This window comes from Phallusia mammillata, chromosome 2, assembly GCF_965637545.1.
Source record: "Phallusia mammillata chromosome 2, kaPhaMamm4.hap1.1, whole genome shotgun sequence".
NCBI classification, from domain to species: domain Eukaryota; kingdom Metazoa; phylum Chordata; class Ascidiacea; order Phlebobranchia; family Ascidiidae; genus Phallusia; species Phallusia mammillata.
The window spans coordinates 19227576-19251684 of record NC_137253.1 but is presented as its reverse complement, the minus strand read 5'-3'; the positions used below and the strand labels follow the sequence as shown (position 1 = coordinate 19251684).

At 35.2% G+C, this 24109-nt stretch overlaps 3 protein-coding genes across 5 annotated transcripts; 2 read left to right on the top strand and 1 right to left on the bottom strand.

Moving 5' to 3' along the window:
- Positions 1 to 287: 287 nt before the first annotated feature.
- On the top strand, positions 288 to 13631 carry LOC145215636 (V-type proton ATPase 116 kDa subunit a 1-like). Of its 2 annotated transcripts, none has more exons than XM_080084364.1 (21): positions 288 to 708; positions 777 to 855; positions 2695 to 2792; positions 3015 to 3143; positions 3688 to 3797; positions 3857 to 3983; positions 4080 to 4162; positions 6261 to 6354; positions 6745 to 6957; positions 7019 to 7169; positions 8171 to 8310; positions 8371 to 8516; positions 8577 to 8685; positions 8749 to 8867; positions 10458 to 10587; positions 10658 to 10855; positions 11021 to 11086; positions 11373 to 11513; positions 12987 to 13104; positions 13180 to 13270; positions 13326 to 13631. In XM_080084364.1, exons 1-21 carry the CDS (start codon positions 592 to 594, stop codon positions 13498 to 13500), a joined length of 2634 nt encoding a protein of 877 aa, XP_079940490.1. In that variant the 5' UTR covers positions 288 to 591; the 3' UTR covers positions 13501 to 13631. The 2 variants fall into 2 exon arrangements, with proteins under 2 accessions (XP_079940490.1, XP_079940491.1); XM_080084365.1 differs by lacking the exon at positions 6261 to 6354 and adding an exon at positions 4221 to 4314 and having other exon boundaries at positions 311 to 708.
- A 457-nt stretch (positions 13632 to 14088) lies between these two features.
- Positions 14089 to 20546, bottom strand: LOC145215637 (thioredoxin domain-containing protein 16-like). The gene is made up of 20 exons (XM_080084366.1): positions 20361 to 20546; positions 20119 to 20266; positions 19501 to 19575; positions 19047 to 19168; positions 18853 to 18977; positions 18538 to 18666; positions 18290 to 18471; positions 18161 to 18230; positions 17914 to 18085; positions 17687 to 17851; positions 17560 to 17619; positions 17259 to 17436; positions 17014 to 17114; positions 16815 to 16899; positions 16556 to 16697; positions 16214 to 16392; positions 15806 to 15893; positions 15627 to 15726; positions 15108 to 15240; positions 14089 to 14494 (listed from the first exon to the last, which is right to left on the bottom strand). The coding sequence occupies exons 1-20, from the start codon at positions 20497 to 20499 to the stop codon at positions 14437 to 14439; spliced, it is 2451 nt and encodes an 816-aa protein (XP_079940492.1). The 5' UTR covers positions 20500 to 20546; the 3' UTR covers positions 14089 to 14436.
- A 2200-nt stretch (positions 20547 to 22746) lies between these two features.
- LOC145215639 (IQ domain-containing protein C-like) lies at positions 22747 to 23838 on the top strand. Of its 2 annotated transcripts, none has more exons than XM_080084368.1 (3): positions 22747 to 22902; positions 22987 to 23203; positions 23351 to 23838. In XM_080084368.1, the coding sequence occupies exons 1-3, from the start codon at positions 22870 to 22872 to the stop codon at positions 23539 to 23541; spliced, it is 441 nt and encodes a 146-aa protein (XP_079940494.1). In that variant the 5' UTR covers positions 22747 to 22869; the 3' UTR covers positions 23542 to 23838. The 2 variants fall into 2 exon arrangements, with proteins under 2 accessions (XP_079940494.1, XP_079940493.1); XM_080084367.1 differs by having other exon boundaries at positions 23303 to 23838.
- Positions 23839 to 24109: the final 271 nt, after the last annotated feature.

Below are 24109 nucleotides of genomic sequence, written 5' to 3'. Positions count from 1 at the left end.
TAAAAAACAATATAAGCCGCGGCTCACAATCGAGTAAATACGGTACCTTATTATTTGAAAATGCTTCTTGTTTGAAAAAAATGTTTTTGGGGGGTGGTTGGAACAATTTAACAACATGGTATATTCAAACAGTTTATAACTTTTCACATAAAATCCATTAATAGACTTTGAAAGATAACTACATCAAATGTAATTTGTTTTGTTTATGCATTGATACTATGTGAACAATGATTTTAAAAGTACTTTTAAAATCATTGATGTGAACGTTGTCAAAAATTATTCAAGCATGACCTAAGAGGTCAAATAGAACTGGTCAAATTGTGGAGTAAAATACAGAGAAAGAAGTTTTCGCTCAATGCACGTGATTGTTTTCGTCACCTGACGAATAAGACGATCTCGTGACAAGTCCGATCCTCAAATGCCAGTGCGATAGCGAAATTTTATTTTGTAATCTGAGTGTTGTAAAGCGTTTCACGGTCTAATTGTTCACTATTGAACTTAACTACAAGAATTGAAACAGTGTAAGATATTCGGAGAGGTCGAGCCTGACTTAAATAAGCTTGATCTGCTCGTTTGAGCGTTTTATTCATCATGGGGAGCATGTTTCGAAGTGAAGAAATGTGCTTGGCACAACTCTATTTGCAAAGTGAAGCAGCTTTTGCTTGTGTTAGTGAATTGGGAGAACTTGGATTGGCCCAATTTCGAGATGTAAGTCATTTTTTGATACCTTTTTTGATAAAAAACAACAGTTGTATTATTGCATTACTCTGTTTCAGCTCAACCCTGATGTGAACGCTTTTCAGCGAAAGTTTGTAAATGAAGTAAGAAGATGTGATGAAATGGAACGAAAGCTGAGTAAGTGAATTTAAGTTATTTCAGTATGTTTGTGGTAAAAAACTAATTCAATGATATAACTGTGACCACAAGCATACTTGGCAGCCAGTCTGCAGAATATGACAGTTCCGATGAGATTTCAGGCATGCAGTACCACTAAGTCTGGCATGTGTGTATTACCGCTAAAAATTTTTTCAAAAGAGCTCACACCTGCAGCTGCCATACTCTGCACACTGGCGTGACAGTATAAATCTTTCTTTTTGTAACCGAATTTGTAGTTGCACATAGTGACATGAATAAGGTAATGTATTTGTACCTTGTATGGGCTATCTGTAAATACCACTTGTATGCTGTGACCAACCTGTAAATACTATATGAATGCTGTAAATACTATATGAATTAGTGGTTATACTCTCCCCAACCCAAATAGTCATAACCACCAGCATGTTATGACACAAACAAAAAACGATACTATTAACCACTGATTTACAGGTTGGCCACCTTGTGGCAACAGGGGTTGTGACATTTTTGGGACACCTGTCACGTTTGGGACAGGTGTCACGGACACCCGTTGTATGTCACCAAATCAGGGACAGGCTGTCACTAAAGTCGCTGCGGATTTGGGTGTCCCTAATTTTGGGTGTCCCTGATCTTGAGTGTCACCAAGAATAAATAGCAAGACATGAGCGGGTAGGCGCAATTGCTTACTTGCAAGATATTTCTTGACTTTTGTAAGTATTATTGTTTAGGAAACGGCAGTTAGTATTGACATTTGTAAGTATTATTGTTTAGGAAACAGCAGTTAGTATCGACATTCGTAGGTATTATTGTTTAAGAAACAGCAGTAAAACAATGTCCAATGAAATAACGAGAATCACAACCAAAAGTCGATTGATTATATGTCCAAAAATGCTCACGGTTAGGGCTATTAGGGTCGGGGTAAGGTATTAACACTTAAAATTAAATAAAACTAACCCAAAAAATTAGTTACTAATGTAAAAATTTAAAAAACTTATTTCCCAACCCATTTATAGCCGCTAAATAAAAAATTCAGCTCTTTACGCCCCCTTGTGAAAGCGAGTTTGTGATTCTCGTTATGGTGTTAGTCGCTCTACCCAAAATCAGGGACACCCTGTCACAAATCAGGGACACCCTGTCACAAATCAGGGACACCTGTCACAAATCAGGGACACCTGTCACAAATCAGGGACACCCTGTCACAAATCAGGGACACCTGTCACAAATCAGGGACACCTGTCACAAATCTGGGACAGCCTGTCAGTGACAGGCAACGAGTGACACCCTGTCACTAAATTGTTACAGCCCCGTCTCCCTTGTGGTGCGTAAATGACTACTTTGTGTTCTGTTTGTGGTGCATCTAAAATATACAGGATCGCTTGGATCACTTGGATCGCTTGGTGCATTATTAACACAGCTTGGTGCACCGTTATATAACTTGGTGCACCTTTATATCACTTAGTGCATCTTAACATACTTTGGTGCACATTTAGATTACTTGGTTTACCCCTATATCGCTTGGGGCACCTTTACATCGCTTGGTGCACCTTTAATCCACTTGGTGTACCTTTATATTGCTCGGTGCAATTTTATTTTGCTAGATGCACCTTTGGCTAACGATATAAAGGTGCACCAAGTGATATAAATGCGCACAATGCGAAAATAAAGCTGCACCAAGCGATAGAAGGGTGAACCAAGCGATATAAATGTGCACCAAGCGACATAAAAATTACCAAGCTGTGTTAATAATGCACCAAGTGATCCTGCATATTTTAGATAAACAAATCTGTTAGAATGTTTGGTTTGTTTAGACTTACAATTTTGTTTTTTGATTATGTTTAGGGTTTTTGGAAAGAGAGTTGAAGAAAGATAACATTACAATGGATGACAATGGCGAAAATCCTTTAGCACCTTTGCCAAGGGAAATGATTGAGCTTGAGGTAACAGTTAAAACCCTTTTTTCTAGTAGACACACGAATGTGCCAAATAAGTTTATTTGCGTATAACAACAGTTGACTAAATGCTAAGTTACTGCATGATATGCGATATGAGAAATATTAGACCAAAAGGGATTTCTGAGATCAGATTGAACATGATTCTCTCAAAATTCCAATCCTAGAAGCCTTGTCATATTAATAATGGTTAATACATATTTTTACCAGGCCAAATTTGAGAAGTTGGAGAATGATATGAAAGAAGTCAACATGAATCAAGAAGCTTTAAAGCGAAACTTTCTTGAATTAACAGAGTTAAAGCACATTTTGCGAAAAACACAGAACTTTTTTGAAGAGGTAAGGCTCATACTGGTTATCACCACTGGGTATAGGTTAAATCTTTTGTCTTATTCTGTTTGTCCAACAACTTTGCATATGCAGGCCCCCATAAGTTTTTGCCTGCAGAAACAACTAAGGTTATAATGGCGCTTTATATGGGATGCAATAGAAATAAGTGTAGGAAATATATGAACATTTTAAATATGTTATAGTATACATATGTGTAATGGCAAAATGTGCTAAATCGCCTGTTGTGTTACTTTTTTATTATTTTTGGTACAATTGGTATCACACTTTCTATCTATTATTTTTAAGGATTGTATGGACTTGTGCACACAGTGCATTAAATCTCATTGACATAAACAAACCGATATGCCTGGGGAGAACCCTGTAATAACTTCCTATTGCTCTTCCTAAATATAAACAGTAATCCAACGTGCAAATGAACAGGCAGCAAAAGATGGTGCTGTTAAAGTAAACCTCTAACATGAAAATTTTGTTTGTGGCATTTTTAGTGCTCGCCAAATACCATTTTTCACAAAACATTGTTTGTTTGTTTTAGGCTGCAATGTTTCATGAGCAGCATGAAATTTTTGGGACTGGGCCAGAGGATGAGAGTGCTCAATCACTTTTGGCAAATGATTTTGGACGTGGACCTTTTACTAAGCTTGGGTAAATTTCTGTATCTACGCAACAAAATCGAAAGAGTAACATTTATCTTATATTTTAAGATTTGTCGCTGGGGTAGTTCTAAGAGAAAAAGTGCCAGCATTTGAAAGGGTACTGTGGCGTGCTTGTCGGGGAAATGTGTTTTTGCGCCACACTGAGATTGAAACACCGTTAGAAGATCCACACACGGTATCAGTAAACACTAAATTATTTATTATCATGTAAAAAAATAAAAATAAAAATGAACTTGTTTCAACTTTAGTTTTTGACATATTTTTTTTGCAGGGTGACTCTGTAAACAAGTGCGTTTTCATAATTTTCTTTCAAGGAGATCAATTGAAAACTAGAGTAAAGAAAATCTGTGAGGGGTAAGTGACACCTGTTTTAGTCCCAAAATTATACACATAATTTGATTTTTTGACATAGATTTCAGGCCACACTTTATCCCTGTCCTGATGGTGCTAATGAAAGACACACTGTTATTGGAGTTTTAACTGCTCAAATTCAAGACATTCAAGTGGTAAATTCACATTGGTTCATCAACCACAATCCTGGGTGCAATACCAAACCTATTATAATTGTCGACTTAATGGAAAAGTTTGCATTAATTTGCTGACATTGATTTTGCACCTGTTACCATTAACTAAGATATGTCAGTGGTAGACAGAATCAAATAGATCGTGCATTTTTGTGTGTGTGTAATATTGAAAAAAAAGTTGGGAATGGTAGAAAACCAATGTGAATTTACTGCCAATTATTTTGTTGACAGTTTATATTTTAGTCCAAAACTTATTATGGGTCCCCTTCCCTGAAGGGGACACATATTGTTTTTGTCTATATTTTTTTTTTCTTTTTTTCTTTTTTCTTTTTTCTTTTTTCTTTTTTTCTTTCTAACGCAGATTTGTTCCCACGTTTTGGTCAAGAAAGAATGGTTCAAACTTTTTCAAATTGACACACATTACAGATATTGGTCTAAAGATGGTCCATGTGAATTTTGACCCCGTTTGATCCCTCGGTTCACCCACAGCCCCCCAAAACGTGAAATTTTTAGCGCGGATTTGTTCCCACGTTTTGGTCAAGAAAGAATGGTTCAAACTTTTTCAAATTGACACACATAATAGGTATTGGTCTAAAGATGGTCCATGTGAATTTTGACCCCGTTTGATCCCTCGGTTCACCCACAGCACCCCAAAACGTGAAATTTTTAGCGCGGCTATTGTTCCCACGTTTTGGTCAAGAAAGAATGGTTCAAACTTTTTCAATTTTACACACATTACAGATATTGGTCTAAAGATGGTCCATGTGAATTTTAACCCCGTATGACCCAGAGATTCACCCACAGGCCCCCGAAACGTAAATGTGTCTAACGCTCGTTTGGTCAAGAAAGACACTGTAGGCAGAAGTACCAAGAGAGTAACTCACTGGTTTACGATAGCGGGAGGGCTCAGCTTGACGTCGGACAGACGTTTTACGAGACATCGTTTCAGTGATTAGAAATCAGCTGTTTTGCACAGCAATGCTATGTCGTTTTATTAAGTTATCACTCACATTTTTAGTTTTGGCGAAGGTTTTACACCTATGACGTGATTTAAGCCTAATAACCGTGCTTCGGTTTTGTATATGTCAAGAAAAACTTTGCTAATAAAAGTTAAGATGAAAAAATTAACTTGACTTTTTTGCCAAATAAATGTTTTTTTAAATGCTCGCTGTCAGGTTGGCCGCCGCATGATCACGGGTTACTTAAGGTCAACTAGTCGGTATTACAAACACAGCTCAGAACTTTCTTCATAACGTAGCGTTTTTTTAACAATCAATTTAGGAGTCAATACTCAAGGCATGTATAAATTAGGCTTAACAATATTGTTGAACACGAATGACGGCGTGCTATTGAAAACGGTGTCAAAAGGTCAAACAGTCGTTTGGCGTGTGCACCCTGAGAGGTTACTACAGGTCAATGGTACTCGTTTTGCGAAACAAAGTTAAATGAAAAACAATTTGTTATGTATACACTTTTTAATTTAAAGTGTCTGTAACACAACTGTTACAGCTTTCTAAAAAAAATTGCCCGACCTTGGAGGACTATATCTGGGTCAAAGCAAGAGATTAGATTTAAGTCTTTGCTACGTTTTTTTAATGTTTTTGTAATTACATGACAATAATAGTGCAAAAAGAATATGAACAATTTTTTTTATTGTTGGGTTAATGCTTTCTAAAAATTTGTCCTTAAGAATGTAAAAATCACCGCAACATTTGTTTACCGTAAATCCGCACAAACATGCGTGTGGGGACCCATTAGTTTTTGTTTACAAAAACAATCATATGTGTAGATCAAATGATGTGTATAGTAAATTGGTAAATATCGTATAGAATATATAAAATGGAAGTATATCAGAAAGCCACTCTTCTAGTTTTTTTGGATTCTGTTTTGCTTTTGTACACATGTAGATGTGTTGCTTTTCTTGTCAGGTTTCGGGCTACTCTCTATCCTTGCCCAGAAACTCCACAAGAACGCCGTGAAATTGCTATTGGGGTTATGACACGCATTGAAGATCTCCAAACTGTAATTATTCAATTTCACTTATTGTGATCTATCATGGCTTTATCCTCAATGTTACTTTTATAATAAAAACACTAAAATCAGTTTCTAAACTTTTTGCTTTTTGTGCATTTCTAAAATCCAACCAACTTAATTAAACTCAGTTTACAAATTGTAATTGACAGCCTTGAGTTCAGTCATCTTCGGTAAATGGCTGCAGTGACCTATTTTGGCCAATTTTATCAGTTTAATAACAATGATAAATAGCACTGATACATTACATTGCAACATAGTTTTTTTCAATCAAAGTTGACTATTTGGATTTGGAAGTACATGCATGATTGTTCTGCAAACCACTGACATATTTTACAATCAACCTTGCAACATTTAGATTCACATCTTTCTTTTGTGTAGGTTTTAAACCAAACTGATGATCATCGACGTTTGGTTTTGTCTCAAGTGGCTCGAAGCATTCGAATTTGGTTCATCAAAGTTAGAAAAATCAAATCCATATATCACACTTTGAATTTATTCAATGTTAACATTGCTGAGAAATGTCTGATTGCTGAATGCTGGATTCCTGTTGTTGATCTTGATCGTGTGCAACTTGCCTTGCGCCGTGGTACAGTAAGTAATAACATAGTTTGAAAAAATCTTGTTTGCTTTCATTTAATAAAAATATTTGTAGGAGATGAGTGGTTCTTCAGTCCCTTCAATATTGCAACGAATGAAAACTGAAACAGCACCACCAACATACAATCGAACAGATATGTTCACATATGCTTTTCAAAACTTAATTGATGCATTTGGTATTGCAAACTATCGGGAGGTAAATCCTGGTAAGCAAGAACCCAGTTTAATTTTGTAGTTATATATCATATTCGGTGAAGGGGACATGTGTCATAAAAACCTGTTGCTGCCAGGCATATTGTAAATAAAATAATCGATGTTTCGATATCCCATACAAGACACATTTATTAGGATAATGGCATATCTTAAAAAACAAATTTCTTATGAAGCGACAAAACCATCAAAAGACAAAAAAGCAGTGATAAAAGCTTGTACAGCTACAAACTGGCACCAACGCAGTGATAAAACAAAGTTGAATGGTGTTAAAGCAGCTGATGGTTTTGTCGCTTCATAAGAAATTTGTTAGAGCTTAGAGCTTCACCCCACTATCCCCCTAAAATGAGTGAAAGTTTTAAACAACGTCTAAATTGGATAAAATTTAGGCAGTTTATAGAATACGCCATTTTGAGGTGTTTGTTGTTGTGTTTTACTCTTTTAGTACCACTGTTTATCCCACTAACCCTTAAAATGAGTATAATTTGTAAACAAAGGCCAAATTGGATAAAATTTTGGTAGTAGGTATAATATTCCATTTCTATGTTTTAATTGTTGTGTATCACTATGTACCCCACTGTTACCTTATTATCCCTAAAATTGGGTACAATTTGTAAACAATGCCAAATTGAGGTAAAAGTTTGACAGTTTGTAGAGTGTTTTATTTTTAGGTGCCAATTATTCAGTTTTGACCTTCAACCCCCATTGACACCACTTTAGCCCCTAAAATGGGTGAACTTTTCAAACAATGTTCTTGATCGCTCTGTTTCAACTTAGCAACAAACTTTATTATGGTTATTTGGTGAAATGCATTATTTACAACTTTACATGTTTGGGATCCATGAGTTTCTGTCTAAAGCGATAAAGTCATTGGCTTTTATAGCACCCGTTATAAAATAAGGGTAGGGAACAAAATATATGTTTTGAAATAGGTCATAGTATATGTAAAATGGCAAAATGTGCTTTGCCACCCTTCTAGTTTCACTTTTATCTTCAGCACCTTATACCATCATCACTTTCCCATTTTTGTTTGCTGTCATGTTTGGTGATGTTGGACATGGATTATTAATGTTTCTGTTTGGCCTTTACCTGGTTATCAATGAGAAGAGGTTTCTTGCCAGCAAGAACAACAATGAGGTATGTCCAATTACTTGATTAATGTTGCATCACCTAACAATGCGGTTTGGATTTCCGTAGATTTGGGAAATGATGTTTGGCGGACGTTACTTGATACTGCTTATGGGTCTCTTCTCGATGTATACAGGATTTTTATACAACGAATGTTTTTCCCGTTCAATAAATATATTTGGTTCTTCATGGAATGCCACTGCAATGGGTTACACGTAATGTCTTTTTCATATGCGCAGTTTGTGTTCTTTAAACAACTTTAGGTTGCTTTGAAGGGCAAAAGATTTATCTGAATTCGAAACACTGACATTGGATCCAAAAACAAATGGAGTATTTCGTGGACCAAACTATGCTGGTGCACCTTATGCATATGGAATGGATCCGGTTTGTTCAGCAGTTTTTGCATTATGTTTATGGCACAGGGTTGTAATTTTGATTTATATTTAGATTTGGCAATCAGCTTTCAACAAAATTACATTCAGCAACAGTTACAAGATGAAAAGTGCTGTTATCCTGGGCACAGCTCAAATGATCTTTGGTTTAATACTTGCTTTTTGCAACCACATGTAAGTGCATCACATGGACTCATAGTTAACAATAATTATGTGCACTTTTTACAATAATTATGTGAAATGCTGCTGCTAGTTCTACCAAAGTACAGGGTCCAGGAGTTTCGCACTTTGTTGCTTGGTGTATTGCAAAATCAATCCATTACGTCAGAAAACAAGCCCTATTGTGCTGAAATTATAAACAATTGTTTTTAGGGCGTTTCTAGGGCGTTTAAAATTTTAGCCTGATGGGCCCAGTGGTTACTTTTACAGCCTATAATATGTGCACAATGTATGTATACACTAGACAAGGGCTTCTCAACTGTGGGTCTCGACCCAAATTGGGGTTGCAAAATTATCATTTTAGGGTCACGAAAGATAACGCGTTATTATGTCATTGTCACAATAAATGGTATACAAGCGTACTAAATCATTTTCTCGTCCTGTTCCATCATCTTTAAGTTGTTGTTATGCCCTTGGCCCTAGCTTGGCTATTACTCTGTTCTATGCCATTGATATTGTTAAAATGGTTATGAAATCACAAAGAACTGTTCACCAAGTATTTTCTGTTCCAGTAGGTTCTCGTTTATTTTTCATGGATGTTTATTAGTTAAACATCGTTCATGCACATAGGCCCATTGAGGGGTCACATAGAAATATCTTTTCCAAAATAAGGTCACAGAGCAAGAAAGTTTTAGAAGCCCTGCATTAGATAGACCCAATTGAGTGTCTGGTTGAGAATCGAGGCGGTCATGAACAAAAGATTTACTATTCAGTTTTTCGGTGATAAGAAATCAGCGTTTAGCTCAGCAATAGTATGTGGTTTATTGAGATACCTTGCTCATTTTTAGTACTGGCGAGAGTTATATACCTTAGATGTGATATAAACTCAATAAACAGTACTTCAGTTTATTGCATGTCACGCAAAACATGTCAGGCAAAACATTGTTGATTAACATAATGGTATAAAAACTAGATGTCACTAAAGAAATGAACTCCGCCATAAATGGATATTGTCGGCTTGGCCCCTGCATGATGAGGAGTTATTGAAAGTCAACTTATAGGTATCGCAAAACTCATTTACATTTTTTTTAACACAACGTAGCTTCTTTAGCAGAGCGAAGAAAAGTCTACGAAATATGCCTGGAAACAAATGCTATATTCGTAGCCCTTTTGAGGTTTGATAAATTAACTTTAGAAACAATACTTGTCAAAGTTAGGCAAAAACGCAAAGGACTACATGCTACTGAAAATATGTCGAAAGGTCACTAAACAGTCATTCGGCGACCGCATGACAAGATGCTTTTGCAGGTCCATGATACATGTTTTGCGAAACAAAGTTGAGTAAAGAATAATTTGTTACATATACCTGTGCTGCAAAATTGCTTCATAATTTGTCAGTGTCTCTAATACTATCTGGGTTTTTATTGCATAAACAGATGTGTGGGTTTTTTTTACCCATTCGTTTTTACTTACAAAAACAATAACAGGTGTTTATAGTAAATGAGTTAAATAAAATATAAATATTGGAAAGCCTCCTTTCCAGTGTGTAATTGACTGACTGTAAAAAAAACTATTAAATAATGTTTTCTGCAATTCTTTTATTAGATATTTCAAGGACAAGCTTGCTCTGTACTGTGAATGGATCCCACAAATGCTTTTTTTGTTGTGCATTATTGGCTACTTGTGCATTATGATCATATACAAATGGATTGCATGGACTGCCCAGGATTCTTCAGTATGAACTTTTTAATTTTTACATGTATAATCATTGATCCAGTTTGGATAAAGTTAATGTTTGCTTAAAGGCTGCACCAAGTCTTCTGATTGGTTTAATCAACATGTTTATGTTCACTGCACCATCAAAAGAAAACCATACTTTGTTGTATGTTGGTCAAAATGCAGTGCAAACATGTGTAGTAGTGGTGGCAGTTCTGTGTATACCATGGATGTTGTTTGCCAAACCAATTGTACTCTATCTTCGTCACAAAAAGCAAAATCAGCAAGTAAGTGTATTGGTTTTGCTCAAATCTTGTAAGCTGACCACCAATATTAGGTGTGATGTAATTTTCGGTCATGATAGACAAAAAAGTCATTTGAGTGTTATTACCAGAAAATAAAACAGTTGGTTTTAAAATATGTTTTTGACACCTATGTAAATGTAATTTTAGTATGTTGTCCCTGTTGATCCTGTGTACAATCCTGACAGTACAGACTTTTCTCATGCTCAACATGGGGTATGTTTTATCATGTTAAAAGCATGTGCAGTTTTCTTTTCATTACAGACAGGATTTTGTTACTTTATTTTTGGCAGCTAGTGGTTCTTGGAAACTGAAATATGCTTTAAGGCTGGGTTGGCATGTTGTTGTGTGATGTGTGATTTATCACATTGGAAACACATCATTTTGAAATTAGTTTATGATTCTTTCTTGTTTTGTTTTGCACTTTTTAGTTCCCTTTATTTTCACTTATGTGCTGTATCAGTTGTATTGCAACCTAAATTTGTATTTAACATGTATATAGGGTGGGAGGACTTATGGTGAATATGCTCGGGTTGCAATGGAAGACAGTTCTGATGAAGCATCTATTATTCATCATGATCAACTGGAACATCCCACAACAATTAATTCAGCTGATTCTGCAATTGAAGTTAAACAAGAAGAGGTTTGTTTTTGACCCTGAAGGGGACACATGTTGTTTTTTTCTGTATTTTTTTCTGTCTAATGTTGGTTTATTATACACATTTGGTCAAGAAAGAGTGCTTATTCTAAAGTATTCTAAAGAAATTTGTAGCTTTTTATTGGATTCACCAATTTTTCACCCCTTAAACCCTGAAACTTTTTCAAATGCCGCGATAAATTGTCTTTAAATTCTCGTTGTCAACTTGGCCGTCACATAACCACGGGTCACTAAAGGTCAACTTGTAGGCATTACAACACAGATACAAATTTTTTGTCATAACGTATCTTCTTTATTTTTGACAAATCAATTCAAGAATCAGTACTTAAGTCATGTATTAATTAGGCTAAACGGTATTGTTAAGTGAAAAACAAGTTTTGTATTTTTATGTATACCTTTGCAGCAAACGACTTTTTAATTTATAGTGTCTAATACAACACTAAGGCTTTATAGGAAAATTTGTGTTTAAAAACTGACCTTGAAGGACAATATCAAGGTCAAAGCAAGCGATTAAATTGAAAGCATTTTCCCCGTTGTTTTACCGATTTTCCCCATTGTTTTACCGATTTTTGTAATTATATGACAATAATGATGCAAAAAGAATAGGGACAAAAGCTTTTAAAGTTAAGTTAATGCTTTGTACAAAATTTGTCCTTAAGAATCTAAAAATAACCGCAACATTTGTTTACTGTAAAACCGCATAAACACGCATGTGGGGACCCATTCGTTTTTGCTTGCAAAAACAATCATGTGTGTAGATCAAATTATGTGTATAGTAAACTGGTAAATGTCGTATAGAATATATAAAATGGAAGTATATCAGAAAGCCACTTTTCTAGTTCGTTTAGTATTTAAAATTTTTCCTTAATTGGCCAAATAGTTACTTATACAAGTTTAAAGAGCTCTTCTGGCAAATGTGATTTTATTCTGACATTTACAGTCCGTAATATGTGTACACTGTCAGTCAGATAGCACCCTCAAGGGAATAATTCACTGGTTTACGATTAAGGCAGTTTAATGCAGAGCGGGAGTGCTCAGCTTGACGACGCTGACTTTTAAAAAATTCTGTTTGAAAACTGACATTGAATGACAAAATCAAGGTCAACGCACTAGAATAAATTGAAATTATTTTTCCCATTCTTTTTTACTCCTTTTCCTAATTATGTGACAATAATAATGCAAAAAGAATGTGTTAAAGTATTGGTGTTAACTATTGGTATGTTAACATTAAAAAAGGTTTTCTAAAGCTCACAAGTTTGTGTTGTTTTTATATATTTTATATATATATAAGCAGGCAAATATTAAATTTGCTAAAATCTAAATATTCTATTTTTTAGATTAAAAAACAGAATGACAACAAATAATGGTTTTACAGCCATACCTGCTATTTTACATTATTGGTTGTTAATACCTTAGCCAGCATATTACCCACTTTTAAGTTAAACTCTTTTTTTTTAGTTTGTCATGAGTGAGCTAATGATTCACCAGATCATTCACACCATTGAATTTTGTCTCAATTGTATTTCTCACACTGCTTCTTATCTTCGTCTGTGGGCTCTTAGTTTGGCTCATGCTGGTAGGTTAATGACCAAAATATAATGTATTATGTAGAACAATTATAATAATCACTTCAAATAATTGTTTATTATAGAGTTATCTGAAGTTCTTTGGACTATGGTGATGCACCTTGGTTTGTCAATGAAAGGAGTTCTAGGAGCAATTATGACTTATCTTGTTTTCTGGTAAGCTATTCAGGTTATATTGCCTATGACGGGCCATGTTAATATTTGTTTTTAGGGGATTTGCTATGATGACAATTGGAATTTTGCTTGTAATGGAAGGCCTGTCAGCATTCTTGCATGCTCTACGTTTGCACTGGGTGGAATTTCAGAGCAAGTTTTACAAGGGACAGGGATACATGTTTGCTCCCTTCTCTTTTGAAATAATAGTAGAAGGAAAAGTGGAAGAGTAGAAAAGTTAATACCGCTTGATTTTTATTATCCGTGTGTTATATTGCCTTAATTTTGCAAACAGTATAATTTCATTTAATGTCTTGTTACAAAAGAATTGTGTGGAGGAAATAAATGGTGTACACTAGCAAGAGTACATTGTGTGTCCTGTACGGTGTTTAATTTTAGGACAAATCACAAAAGATTTAAGCCACATCATTTGCACAAGAACATAGCATTGTTGATGACAAGGTCATGGTCAAGCTGTTGGTTTTAATGTTTAGTAAGGAACTCACTGATGCAAGTTGCTTGGATGATCACTATATTCACAATTTTGTTCATAAGTCCTTGATAAGCCTTTTGTTCTTCGAACCCAAAACTCTAGGAGAGAATGACCACCAATTTTGTAATATCAAGAGCTCGGGACAAACAAAATCCATAGGGCAACAATATGTGCTTGGGGTAACAGCACTATTGCCTAATTTTAAGACACTTGCCCACCAAGTGAGAATGGAACTCGAATCCTAAAATTGTAGTTGTAATACTACCTCTAAACTGGATGAATTTGCTTAACACACTTTACCTTTTGTAAAACCACACATACACATACATGATTCATCTCAAATCTTGTACTCATTGCACAAAAAACACATACAAGTAGGCACATGTAAGATACAGTGATGTGAATGGAGAAAATACACTACCATCAAATGAACAGGTTCATAAAATATTGCAAAGTACTTTAAAAAAGGCAGTTTAAAAGCGCAAAGAGTAATCAACATTAGGCAAAAGGTTTGGTAAACCACGATGTTGTGTATATATATAGAATTAGGCAAATAAAAAAATGGTGGTTAAAAGTAGTGTTGTGGTGTTCTTTTTTCTGCTTTCTGGATTCTCTGTAAAGTTCATTGGTTTAACATTTCCACCATTTTGTTTGCTTTACTGGTGGTGGAATTAAATTACAATTCAGTATGTTGAGGAGCCTTCGCTGACTGGGTTTGGTGTCCAAAACGAGCCCTGCATTTAAAGATGAGCATAAATCAACTAAAAATGGCTTTCTTATGTGTGGTCAATCATTTCCACTGTGTTATTTTCAACACACATATGCCATTTGCTGTAATTACAAGGATAAACATTTGTTATTTTAAATTGTTTTCAAGCAAACTGACCCCTACCCATCTGTACATATATCCAAATGGGTAATAGTGTTATTATGGTGCAAAAATGTTTAGATTTAAAAAGGCAAACTGGTAAATGGCATGGAATGCATTTGTTGAATTTAATCCAACCCTTATGAAACGTATCCATTTTCCTTTTCGCGTATTCAAGCTGGGGCAAAATTTACAGGGACCAACTTGAGGTTCCTGTGAAAGTTTGAACTACTTTGAAGCACTTTTAGTCAACCAAACATATGTTAATTTCAGCAAAACAGGAAATAAAAATCTAGATAAAAACAGTGGAAAGGGACCATGTAAGTAAGAGGCTCTCTAATGAAAAAAACAACAACTTTACAACATTTATGTTGGTATAACCAAAATTTCTTCAGTCCTGTGACCAACACCACAAATTCGTTTATTTTTGGCTAAAAGCATGGCTTGACACTCATCTATATGGACAACTTATGACTCACGATTTCACTACAGGTTTGACCATTTCTTCCTCAGCTGGTTGTCCTGCAGCTGGATATGTACCCTCTTTTTTCATCATTTCCAAATAGTCATAACCTGGATGCCTAGGTTTCCAACTGTGTTCACGCAAAGTAACTAAACACAACAAGAACCTCTTTGTAAATTACTAAGTTGGGTTACATGTCAAATTATCATCCCCAAAACATAAGGGGCATATTATTTCAAAATTGAAATTAAGGTCACAGATCTATAATTAGAGGTACAATATAACAACATTCAATGAAACATTACATTAGAATTGGTTGAATGTCTCAACATGTCCTATTTGTATTATGTTCTTACTGCAGCTTAATATAGAAGTGTATGGTTTACTAAGGGTAATTGCATGTCAGTTCAGGATTATAGGCACCCTTGTCATTAGCCAATCCACTATTACCATATAAATTTGTAGCAGTTTTTCTCCTTCAAAATCATAGTGTGGTTACACAAAATAACAAAGCTTAAATTGGTATGGTACTTACACGAGGTTGCTTCTTGCCCGTTTAAACATTGGTTTATCCACAAAGTGACTTCATCTATGGTTGGGACTTTTTCAAACTTGGCAATAACTACAGAATTTTCCTGTGCAAAATTTTGTACATGAGAGACACACATTTCCCATATATTTAAAATAAAGTTTTTGTATGAATTACAAACACACCTTTTTGTTTAAAAATACAAGGGGGAGTTGCGTTGATTTTGCCCCAGAGTACACGTACCACACATATTCCCCAACTGATCCAGCAGACCTGCAAATGGCACAAAAACAATATTTGCAAACCTAGCAAACATGTGTACTCAAACACAATATTTAAATACGTTTAATCAAACAAATGCCAGATAATTTGTGAATTTAGAAATGTTTCAACAATCGCTGATGTCATCATCAGTACAGATGGTCACCTAAGCTTTCATGTAAATTGAGTACATAATTAAGAATCAAAATAAGGCCTTGAGAAGTCACATCAGCCATAGTGATAAAAAATGATCTTTTTCGAGTTAAAAAATGGCAAACCTGTGGCAAGTTTGAACTTACAACATTTAACAAGCAATGATTTTTTAAACTTACAGATCCATCCATGATAGAATGGCCTTGGATGTAATTTCCTGATTGGACGCCATTTTCTTCAGTGTTTTGGACAAAGCATTTTGCTTATTGACACCAGATGAAGTTTGGTTAATGAACTGAATCACCAAAGGCTTGTCTTCATCCAATATTTTGTTAAAGTTCGAAAGGGTTATTTCATTCTGAAAGTAAAAGACAGTATATTATTCACACAGATAGTTAATATACTGGTTAAGTGTGCTTCCATGCTAAAGATGTCATAAAGTTCCAAAACAGATATTACTTATAGGTATCATAGTATTCTGAAACATATCCTAATAAATAGTAGGTCTACTACATAAATACCCATTGGTTATCAGCTGGAAGTTCGATAAACTTTTGAATATCAGAAAAGCTGTTAAAAGGGACTGGCCGCTTAGAATGGTCTACTGAGTTTTGAATTAAAAAATTCTTTCCATTCCAGCTTTTGATATCATCTGCTTCAGCACTGGGCAAAAAATATACGTAATAACAACTGGTAAAAGTGTGCAAAACTCAATTAATTAAAATGTTGCAGTTTGTTTTAGACACCAAATAACACATTTGTACAGAACAACATGTTTACATGATTTTTGCATCCTCATCTTTGACCATTAAAAAAGGTGCTTGTTTGCCATAGTATCTTGCTGCCTTAACAAAGTCTTCCTCCCCTGTAACAGTAGAAAAATTAGGAGTAAAATTTAAGTACAAAAATCACATCCAATGTTTGTGCATCAGTGAAAACCAACAATAGTAAAATCCTAAAAAGAATATGCAAAAGTAACCTGTTTTTGTATCAACAATTCCAATGACCATATCTGTATTCTCAGGAAGGGTTTCAAGCAGTTTGTCTTTAAGTCCCATTATCGGCCAAGGCATTGAATAACTACAAAAATGATGAAAATTCTGGTTTCAAAATTGGCCTGCATATTATACTCTACTTGCTTTTACCATCTGGACCAACAAACTGTCAGGAAGGAAGTTGTTAATTCACATGCAAGTAAGCCTAGCAGCTTGGAAAAAAACTTACTAGTGAATGGACTGGATCATGTCATTAAAAGACCAAACGCCTTTATACTCATGAGCTGTTCTTTCTTCATTCTGACGATAAAAAAACATCCTAGGAAATGTGTGCAGTTTTTCCTTTTTGCATATGTCTGGCCAGTCAAAGCACTCAACACGATACAGAGGAGATTTCATTTGTTTTTCTGCAGAAAGTGATATTATAACTTTACCTGTGCGAAACATACCAAACACAACATAAGATGAGTCTCATAAAAGATTGATAAAAATGTGCATAGCGGTGACATAAAGTTGTACTACCAACTTACTTGTGTAACCCTCATGAATTTCGGAATAGATGGACAAAGCAGCTAGGGACTTTGGGTTGACTGAAAAATAAAAATCAATTTTATTAGAACAAGCAGTTTAAAGTTTCATTGAAGCACATAAACATACATTCCAAAGTAAAAAGCACAACTGCAAATTCTGTTCCATTGATAACTTCTGTATAAGTAACATCAGTCAATCTTGGTAGTGTTTTAAAGTCATACAAGTACAAATCAAGTATCTTTCTACTAGTGTGCACAGAAAACGCCACTGGATCATCCTGTGTTGTCTCAACTACAAAAATAGTTTGTTAGTATCACTGTGAATTGCAATGTACACATAACATAATGTTTTACCCCCAGCTGGTTCTTCTTCATTTTCTTCCTCGTTTTCACCCGTTTTACTGTCATCTTCATTTGGTTCATTGTCCTCCTGTTCTCTTTGATTTTTTGTTAATAATTGGTATTTTTCCTCGACCTCTTCAAATGTTTCACTCAAAAGAAATTGTTCACTTTTTCCTGATTCAGCCTAAATAGGATAAATATGTTACTGTATAGTTTGTGAAAATATCCAAAAGGCAATGTTTTATTGCACAGGTCTTACATGCCCAATGATGGTGACATGAATTCTGTTCTTCTGTACCACATTGCCTGCAGCACTTTTCTGGACATCTCTGCACAGTCATAAATAGTTGAAATAATGCAATAAACAAGATATGAATGCAATTTATACCCATTGACAAGAACACATCGAGCAGACAGAAAATACTTGGCACAGATTTGGTTTGCTATAAGACGTGCCCTGTCCATTTTTCCATTACCAGCAACAAACAAAAATATTTCAGATCCATCTTCGAGCTTTTTTTGAACATAATTATACATTACACTGGCTTTGTCATTTCCATCAATTTCTTTCTGTGTTAAAATAATGTTTCTCATTGAAAAAAAACTACAAAAGTGTGGAAGTAATAAACCATTTACCACAAGCTGGTGATCAAAAACCATGTTTTCAAATGTATCGGCCAACAGTTCAGACTTTAGAGGATGAACAAATTGACTGAGTGGGCATTCACCTTGCACTAAACCCACTGTGCACATGGATATCCAAACCTCACAAAAATAAAGCATTAGTTACAAAAGAAAAACCTGTGATTATTCTTGGTTTTATGCTAGTAAACTGTAAACTTTAGCCATAAAAATTAAAATAAGTAACTATATTTGGTACTTAAAATGTAAGTATATTCGGTACATGAAAATTTGTGATAATTTTTTTAAAAAAGCACATTGTTCACTTACTGCCCCGTTTTCACCAATTTTTGGTGACTTTGGCATTAATGAATTTACAAGTTCAAAATCAGTACCATAAGCAAATTCAATTTTACCCTTCCATTTAAGTGCAGATTGAACAATCAAGTTGTGGACTAAAAATAAAAATCTCATGTTAAGAAATGATTTCAAACATAATACTGTTTCTAAAAAAAAAAACTTACATTCTGACCCCATGACTTTTACATATGCAATAACAATGTTTCTTTTTCCAGCACACTTGTTTCTTAGTGACACCCAATTGTCAGTGGATTCAATTGGAACTAATATTTCATGATTAAGTAGGCTGCACAATAAACATACATAAGTTCTGGTTAGTGATGCAACAGATCAGAATTGGGATACTGATCATTTGACTGAATATTTTAAGACAACTAAATTGTGTGTGTTTAGTTTACAGTTGTTGGTTTTGGCTGAATCAAAGTCAAACATTCAGCTAAATCTAAATTAAAGTTGCACAACTAAGCCATTCACCAAAACAAAAACCTTAAAAAGTGGTATTACTAGCTTTGATATGGAATAGGTCAGTTTTTGCAATCAGTGATTCATGTTTTTTCAACCAGTAAATTAAGTAATACTAAAACAGTCAAACAAAAATATCACATTATTGAAACTTACTGAAGAATATTTCCCTCAGCTTCATCCTGAGTGGTAATCTGATCTGGCTGCAAATCTCCCACCATCTTACCATTCCTTTGTAAGAAAAATATATATAGCAACAAATCTTGCCTTTTTAATGTGGCCCCCGTCACAATTTTATTAAAGTCTACAACATAACATTACAAAAAGAAACAGACAAGAAAATGTTTATGTACAAATATTTTCTTGAAATGACTTCCACATTATTGGTAATTTATTTGCAATATCTTCCCATTCTACATTATGACCTCAAACTTCCATAAACAATGCTACACATTCAACCACTTGCTATAACAGTCACTCGATTGCCTCTCCTTGCAGTAACAAATCATTTGCCGTGTAGTGTTAGTTTCAAATTGATTTTAGTGCTAGTAGCGTGTGACCGTTCCATAATATATTTATGGGAAAAAAGGACAGATCGGTAACAGAGCTAGAGGTTTCCAGAAAGAATGGATAAACTATTTTTAGTCGAAATAAGTGATTAACTTGTATATGTAGCAGCAAAGAAAAATATATTTGGCCCGCCCAAAAATGTTGCAATTCATGTGGCCCACAGTAGTAAGTAGGTTCCCCACCCCTGATATATAGGTGACTTACCTGAAAAGAAGTACCTCGGTTGCATGATCAGCACATAATTCGGACTGTGAGATTTTACAGTCAAGTATGCCAATATTTGTTCCATGTTTTTGCAGTGTTGCAGATGCTTGCTGGAGTACTTGAAGGGATTGATTGACAGCTTCGTTTTCTTAAAAAGTCAATAAAATGTATTCAACATTTGTATGTATTTACTGTTTCCAAACAGTTGTTAAATTTGCCCGAGTATTACACAAATGACATACCATTTTTTGGTATTAGAATCACACCAAATCCTGTTGATGATTCTTTACTGATGCTAAACTCATTATCAGTTATGAGCGGAACTTTTAATCCATTTGCTCCAATACTTAGGTAAAGTAATAAAGCAGCAATGGCCAACATGATTAAGGTTTCAGGACAAATATTGCCTGTGAACAAATTAGGTTGACTCAAAATATATCGGGAAACATAGCTTGTCATTCAATGTACACCAAAGTTATAGAGGCAGATTGCAAACACCAACATTCTTGCAAAATCTCTCATGGTGAGCCACACACAGTAATACAGTAGTAAATAAAATGTAGTAACTAAATCCATAGCTTTCTTGATACCGATACTAAAACCAGATAAAAAACTTAGCACCACAGCTTATGCTTTTTCTGACAACATTTATCTATCTAAAGATCAACTTTTAGGTATTCAGTGCATAACCATATAACCGGTAATTTCATTGCACAGAACGTAATTAATACAACTTATGAACAGCGAATGGGTTACAGACAGTGTTAAGTATAAGTCCATGAAATTCTGAAACGCAAAACTACATCTACTCTTTTCACATGAGTTGGTATTGGTAATATACTGACACGAAAAAACCCAAACGTATTTTCCACATAGGTCCTGTAAAATGCTCCCCAAATTCCGTGAAAAAATGTGCACAATAAAGACTGCACGGATTTGGGAAGTTGGCCAATCTGCTAACAACCTCACCACACTCGCACTCCTTCGAAAGAACATACGGCGACAGGAAGCTACCAGTTGTAGTACGGATAAACCTCGTCTTACCACTATCCCCACATCTCCTTTCTGATTTCTGAACTAGCGTATGTTAGTACTTAGCAGCTTCCACCTTCCGGATTCGCACAGATGGATGAGATGGGAACTTGTTTAAGGTTTGCAACTGTACAAACGTATTTACTTTAATGTATCTCAACCATTCGGCAGGTAATACAATACCAAAATATGCTCTGACTGAGTCTGAAACGGTCACGTCTAAAACTGCGGGCCCACTTGGATCACTTGGCCCGCTTGGCCCAGCACTTGGCCCGCCTCATGCAATTGGAAAACTGCGGGCCCGCTTCTTGCAAGTATAAAAACTGTAGCCCCACTATATATCCAGTGCTTGGCCCGCCTCTCGTATCGAAAAACCGCGGGCCCACTATATCCTGTGCTTGTCGCGTCTATCGCAAGGAAAAACTGCGGGCCCACTACATCCATTGCTTGCCGTTCAGATCTTGTCGAAATCAAAATTTAATGACATGTGACAGGCGTGTCCACGGCTTTATCAAGCCGGCCCGCAGTTTTTATACTTGCATGAGGCGGGCCAAGTGCTGGGCCAAGCGGGTCAAGTGCTGGGCCTAGCGGGCCAAGTGGGCCAAGTGGGCCCGCAGTTTTAGACGTGACCCAGTCTGAACCGATATTTAATGATCAGTAGCAATAATATTTCTATGTTTTTAACCACGCATGACTAAAATTCCCTAACGGTGTTTTATTATTTCAAAATCATTTCACCAGGGCTGCCAAAGCTTGGGTTTTGCCCCAAGATCTTGGGTTTTTACTTGACGTCTTGGGTTCTTGGGTTTTATTTTGAAAATTATAGCAATTCTTGGGTTTTGAGTCTTATTGATGAAATAGATATATGTAAGAACTATTTTAACGAGAAAAGTTTTTCCGGTAGTTGCACTGTTTGGGCCATTTTATCATCTCTTTTATTTTCTCTCTATTCTAGACCTTAATTCTTTCTAGATAAGTATACAGTGAAAGCAATCGTTACACTTAAAAATGCAACTAGATCAATGTCCGTTAAACATAAAAACTGCGAACCATCAAAGAAGTTTTAAAGCTTTTAAATATACTGTAGACATTACTAATTTTATGAAAAAGAAAACAGATGATGATCATCAAACAGCCAAGAGTGAACTGGCGATTGCTGCATATTTTATTGAACATAATATTCCCTTTGCTTGCATTGACCATTTCCTACCAAAAGTTTGTAAAGTTGCATTTCCGGACTGTAAATTGTCAAATATTTGTCAATGAAACGAGTAAATTTCCTAATTAATTGCATTTCTAACCACATTTTGCATTCTTGGGTTTTCATTTAAATTCTTGGGTTATTTTGCTGGGAGTCTTGGGTTTTGTTGAAATTCTCATTGGCAGCCCTGCATTTCACTGCTCACTGAAGAGTAGATCACTTTGTGTCAGTTTGGCCAGTGAAAACATTTTCTGGGTGGTTGTATGTGTTACTCAACCAGCGCAACCAAATATGTTGTCATTATGAGCTGTTTTATTTCTCTTGGCGTTAGAAATCGTAGCAGCTTAATTGAATTATTGAACTCAAACAACCACATGACTTTTATTGAAAAACATTACATAATTTTATACATTTTAGATGAGGATTTTTTTTTATATTTTTAGTAGTTCACAGGTTACGTCTCTGTCACAGCGTTAGCACTGTGTATTACTGTGTGGCAAACTATCGTTAGTGAAAAGATGGAAGTAAATTTCGCTGCCATAACCATTCAAGTAAGCAGTATTAAATCAGTTGAATACTATATATCTTGATCAATAGGATTAAAAATTTGAAACAACTTTATCTTTATTTTCTAGAAAGCATGGAGAGGTTTCAGAATTCGAAGAGGTTTTGAAGAAGTTCAACAGCACTACTACGATCTAGCTGCAAATATTGATGGATCTGATATGTACCACAAGCTACCAAAGTTGTGTAGAATGCCAGAAGGAACCCAAGTGCTTAAAAGGCCTGGTTTAATTTACACTGACCCATTTCACAAATCTGATAGGACAGAATTGTTTCAGCAATCTGCAGGTACACATAAAATTATGGCAGTTTTCATTTGAATTCATTTTTGTGCTTTATTTTTAGCACTGTCATAGATAGTGTATTGTATATTTTTATAAATTGCAGATTTTTCAATTAATGGTTCTGAAAATTCTGTTGAAACAATTAACAAAGGGTCTGTGGAAGAAAGTCATGATTTCCATGTCAGTTACAATGAAAGTGTTTGTGCTCAATCTACCACTAGTTTATCCCAGAAACAACTACTAAACAAAAAAAGAGATGTCACAATGGAACTGCTGTGGGTTCAGCAGGCAATTGAAAGCAGACGAAACTATTTAAATGTGAAAAAGCAACTTGCAATATAATATTTCAAAATGTCTGTTGTTGTTGACATTATATAACACTGTGACATTATTTGATTGAATTTGTAATGTATGTGTTATTTCATACCTTTCATTTTTATGAAAAAAATTAGGAGTGATGATCAAATAAACATAAGAGTGCAACGATAAAATTGTTTTAATCGGTTTCACTTCACATTCCACTGATGCTATTTTTTGTCACTTTTAAAAAAGAGCCACATTAAAACTGTTGTGGGAATTTATTGTGATGATGACATGCTTTTCCTTTTTCAACAAGGCAATAAACGATTTTTCACCAAACGATTTCGCGGTGCTTTATGACACATTTATGACAACTACATTGGTGAATTTTATTGTTGTAATACTCACGGCCTACACATACAAAACTGTCTGTTTTCTGATTGATATTTTAGTCAGCCGACACATACGGCGTAGGGCATTTTTCTTAATTAAGTCGGTCTTACAAGCATTTCATGTGCAAAGGCCTTCAAACCTACACTTGCCGTGGATTCAAATCCACGACAGAAGCCTATTCGGAGCGTCAAAGATGGGCAACAAAGTCGTAGGTGCT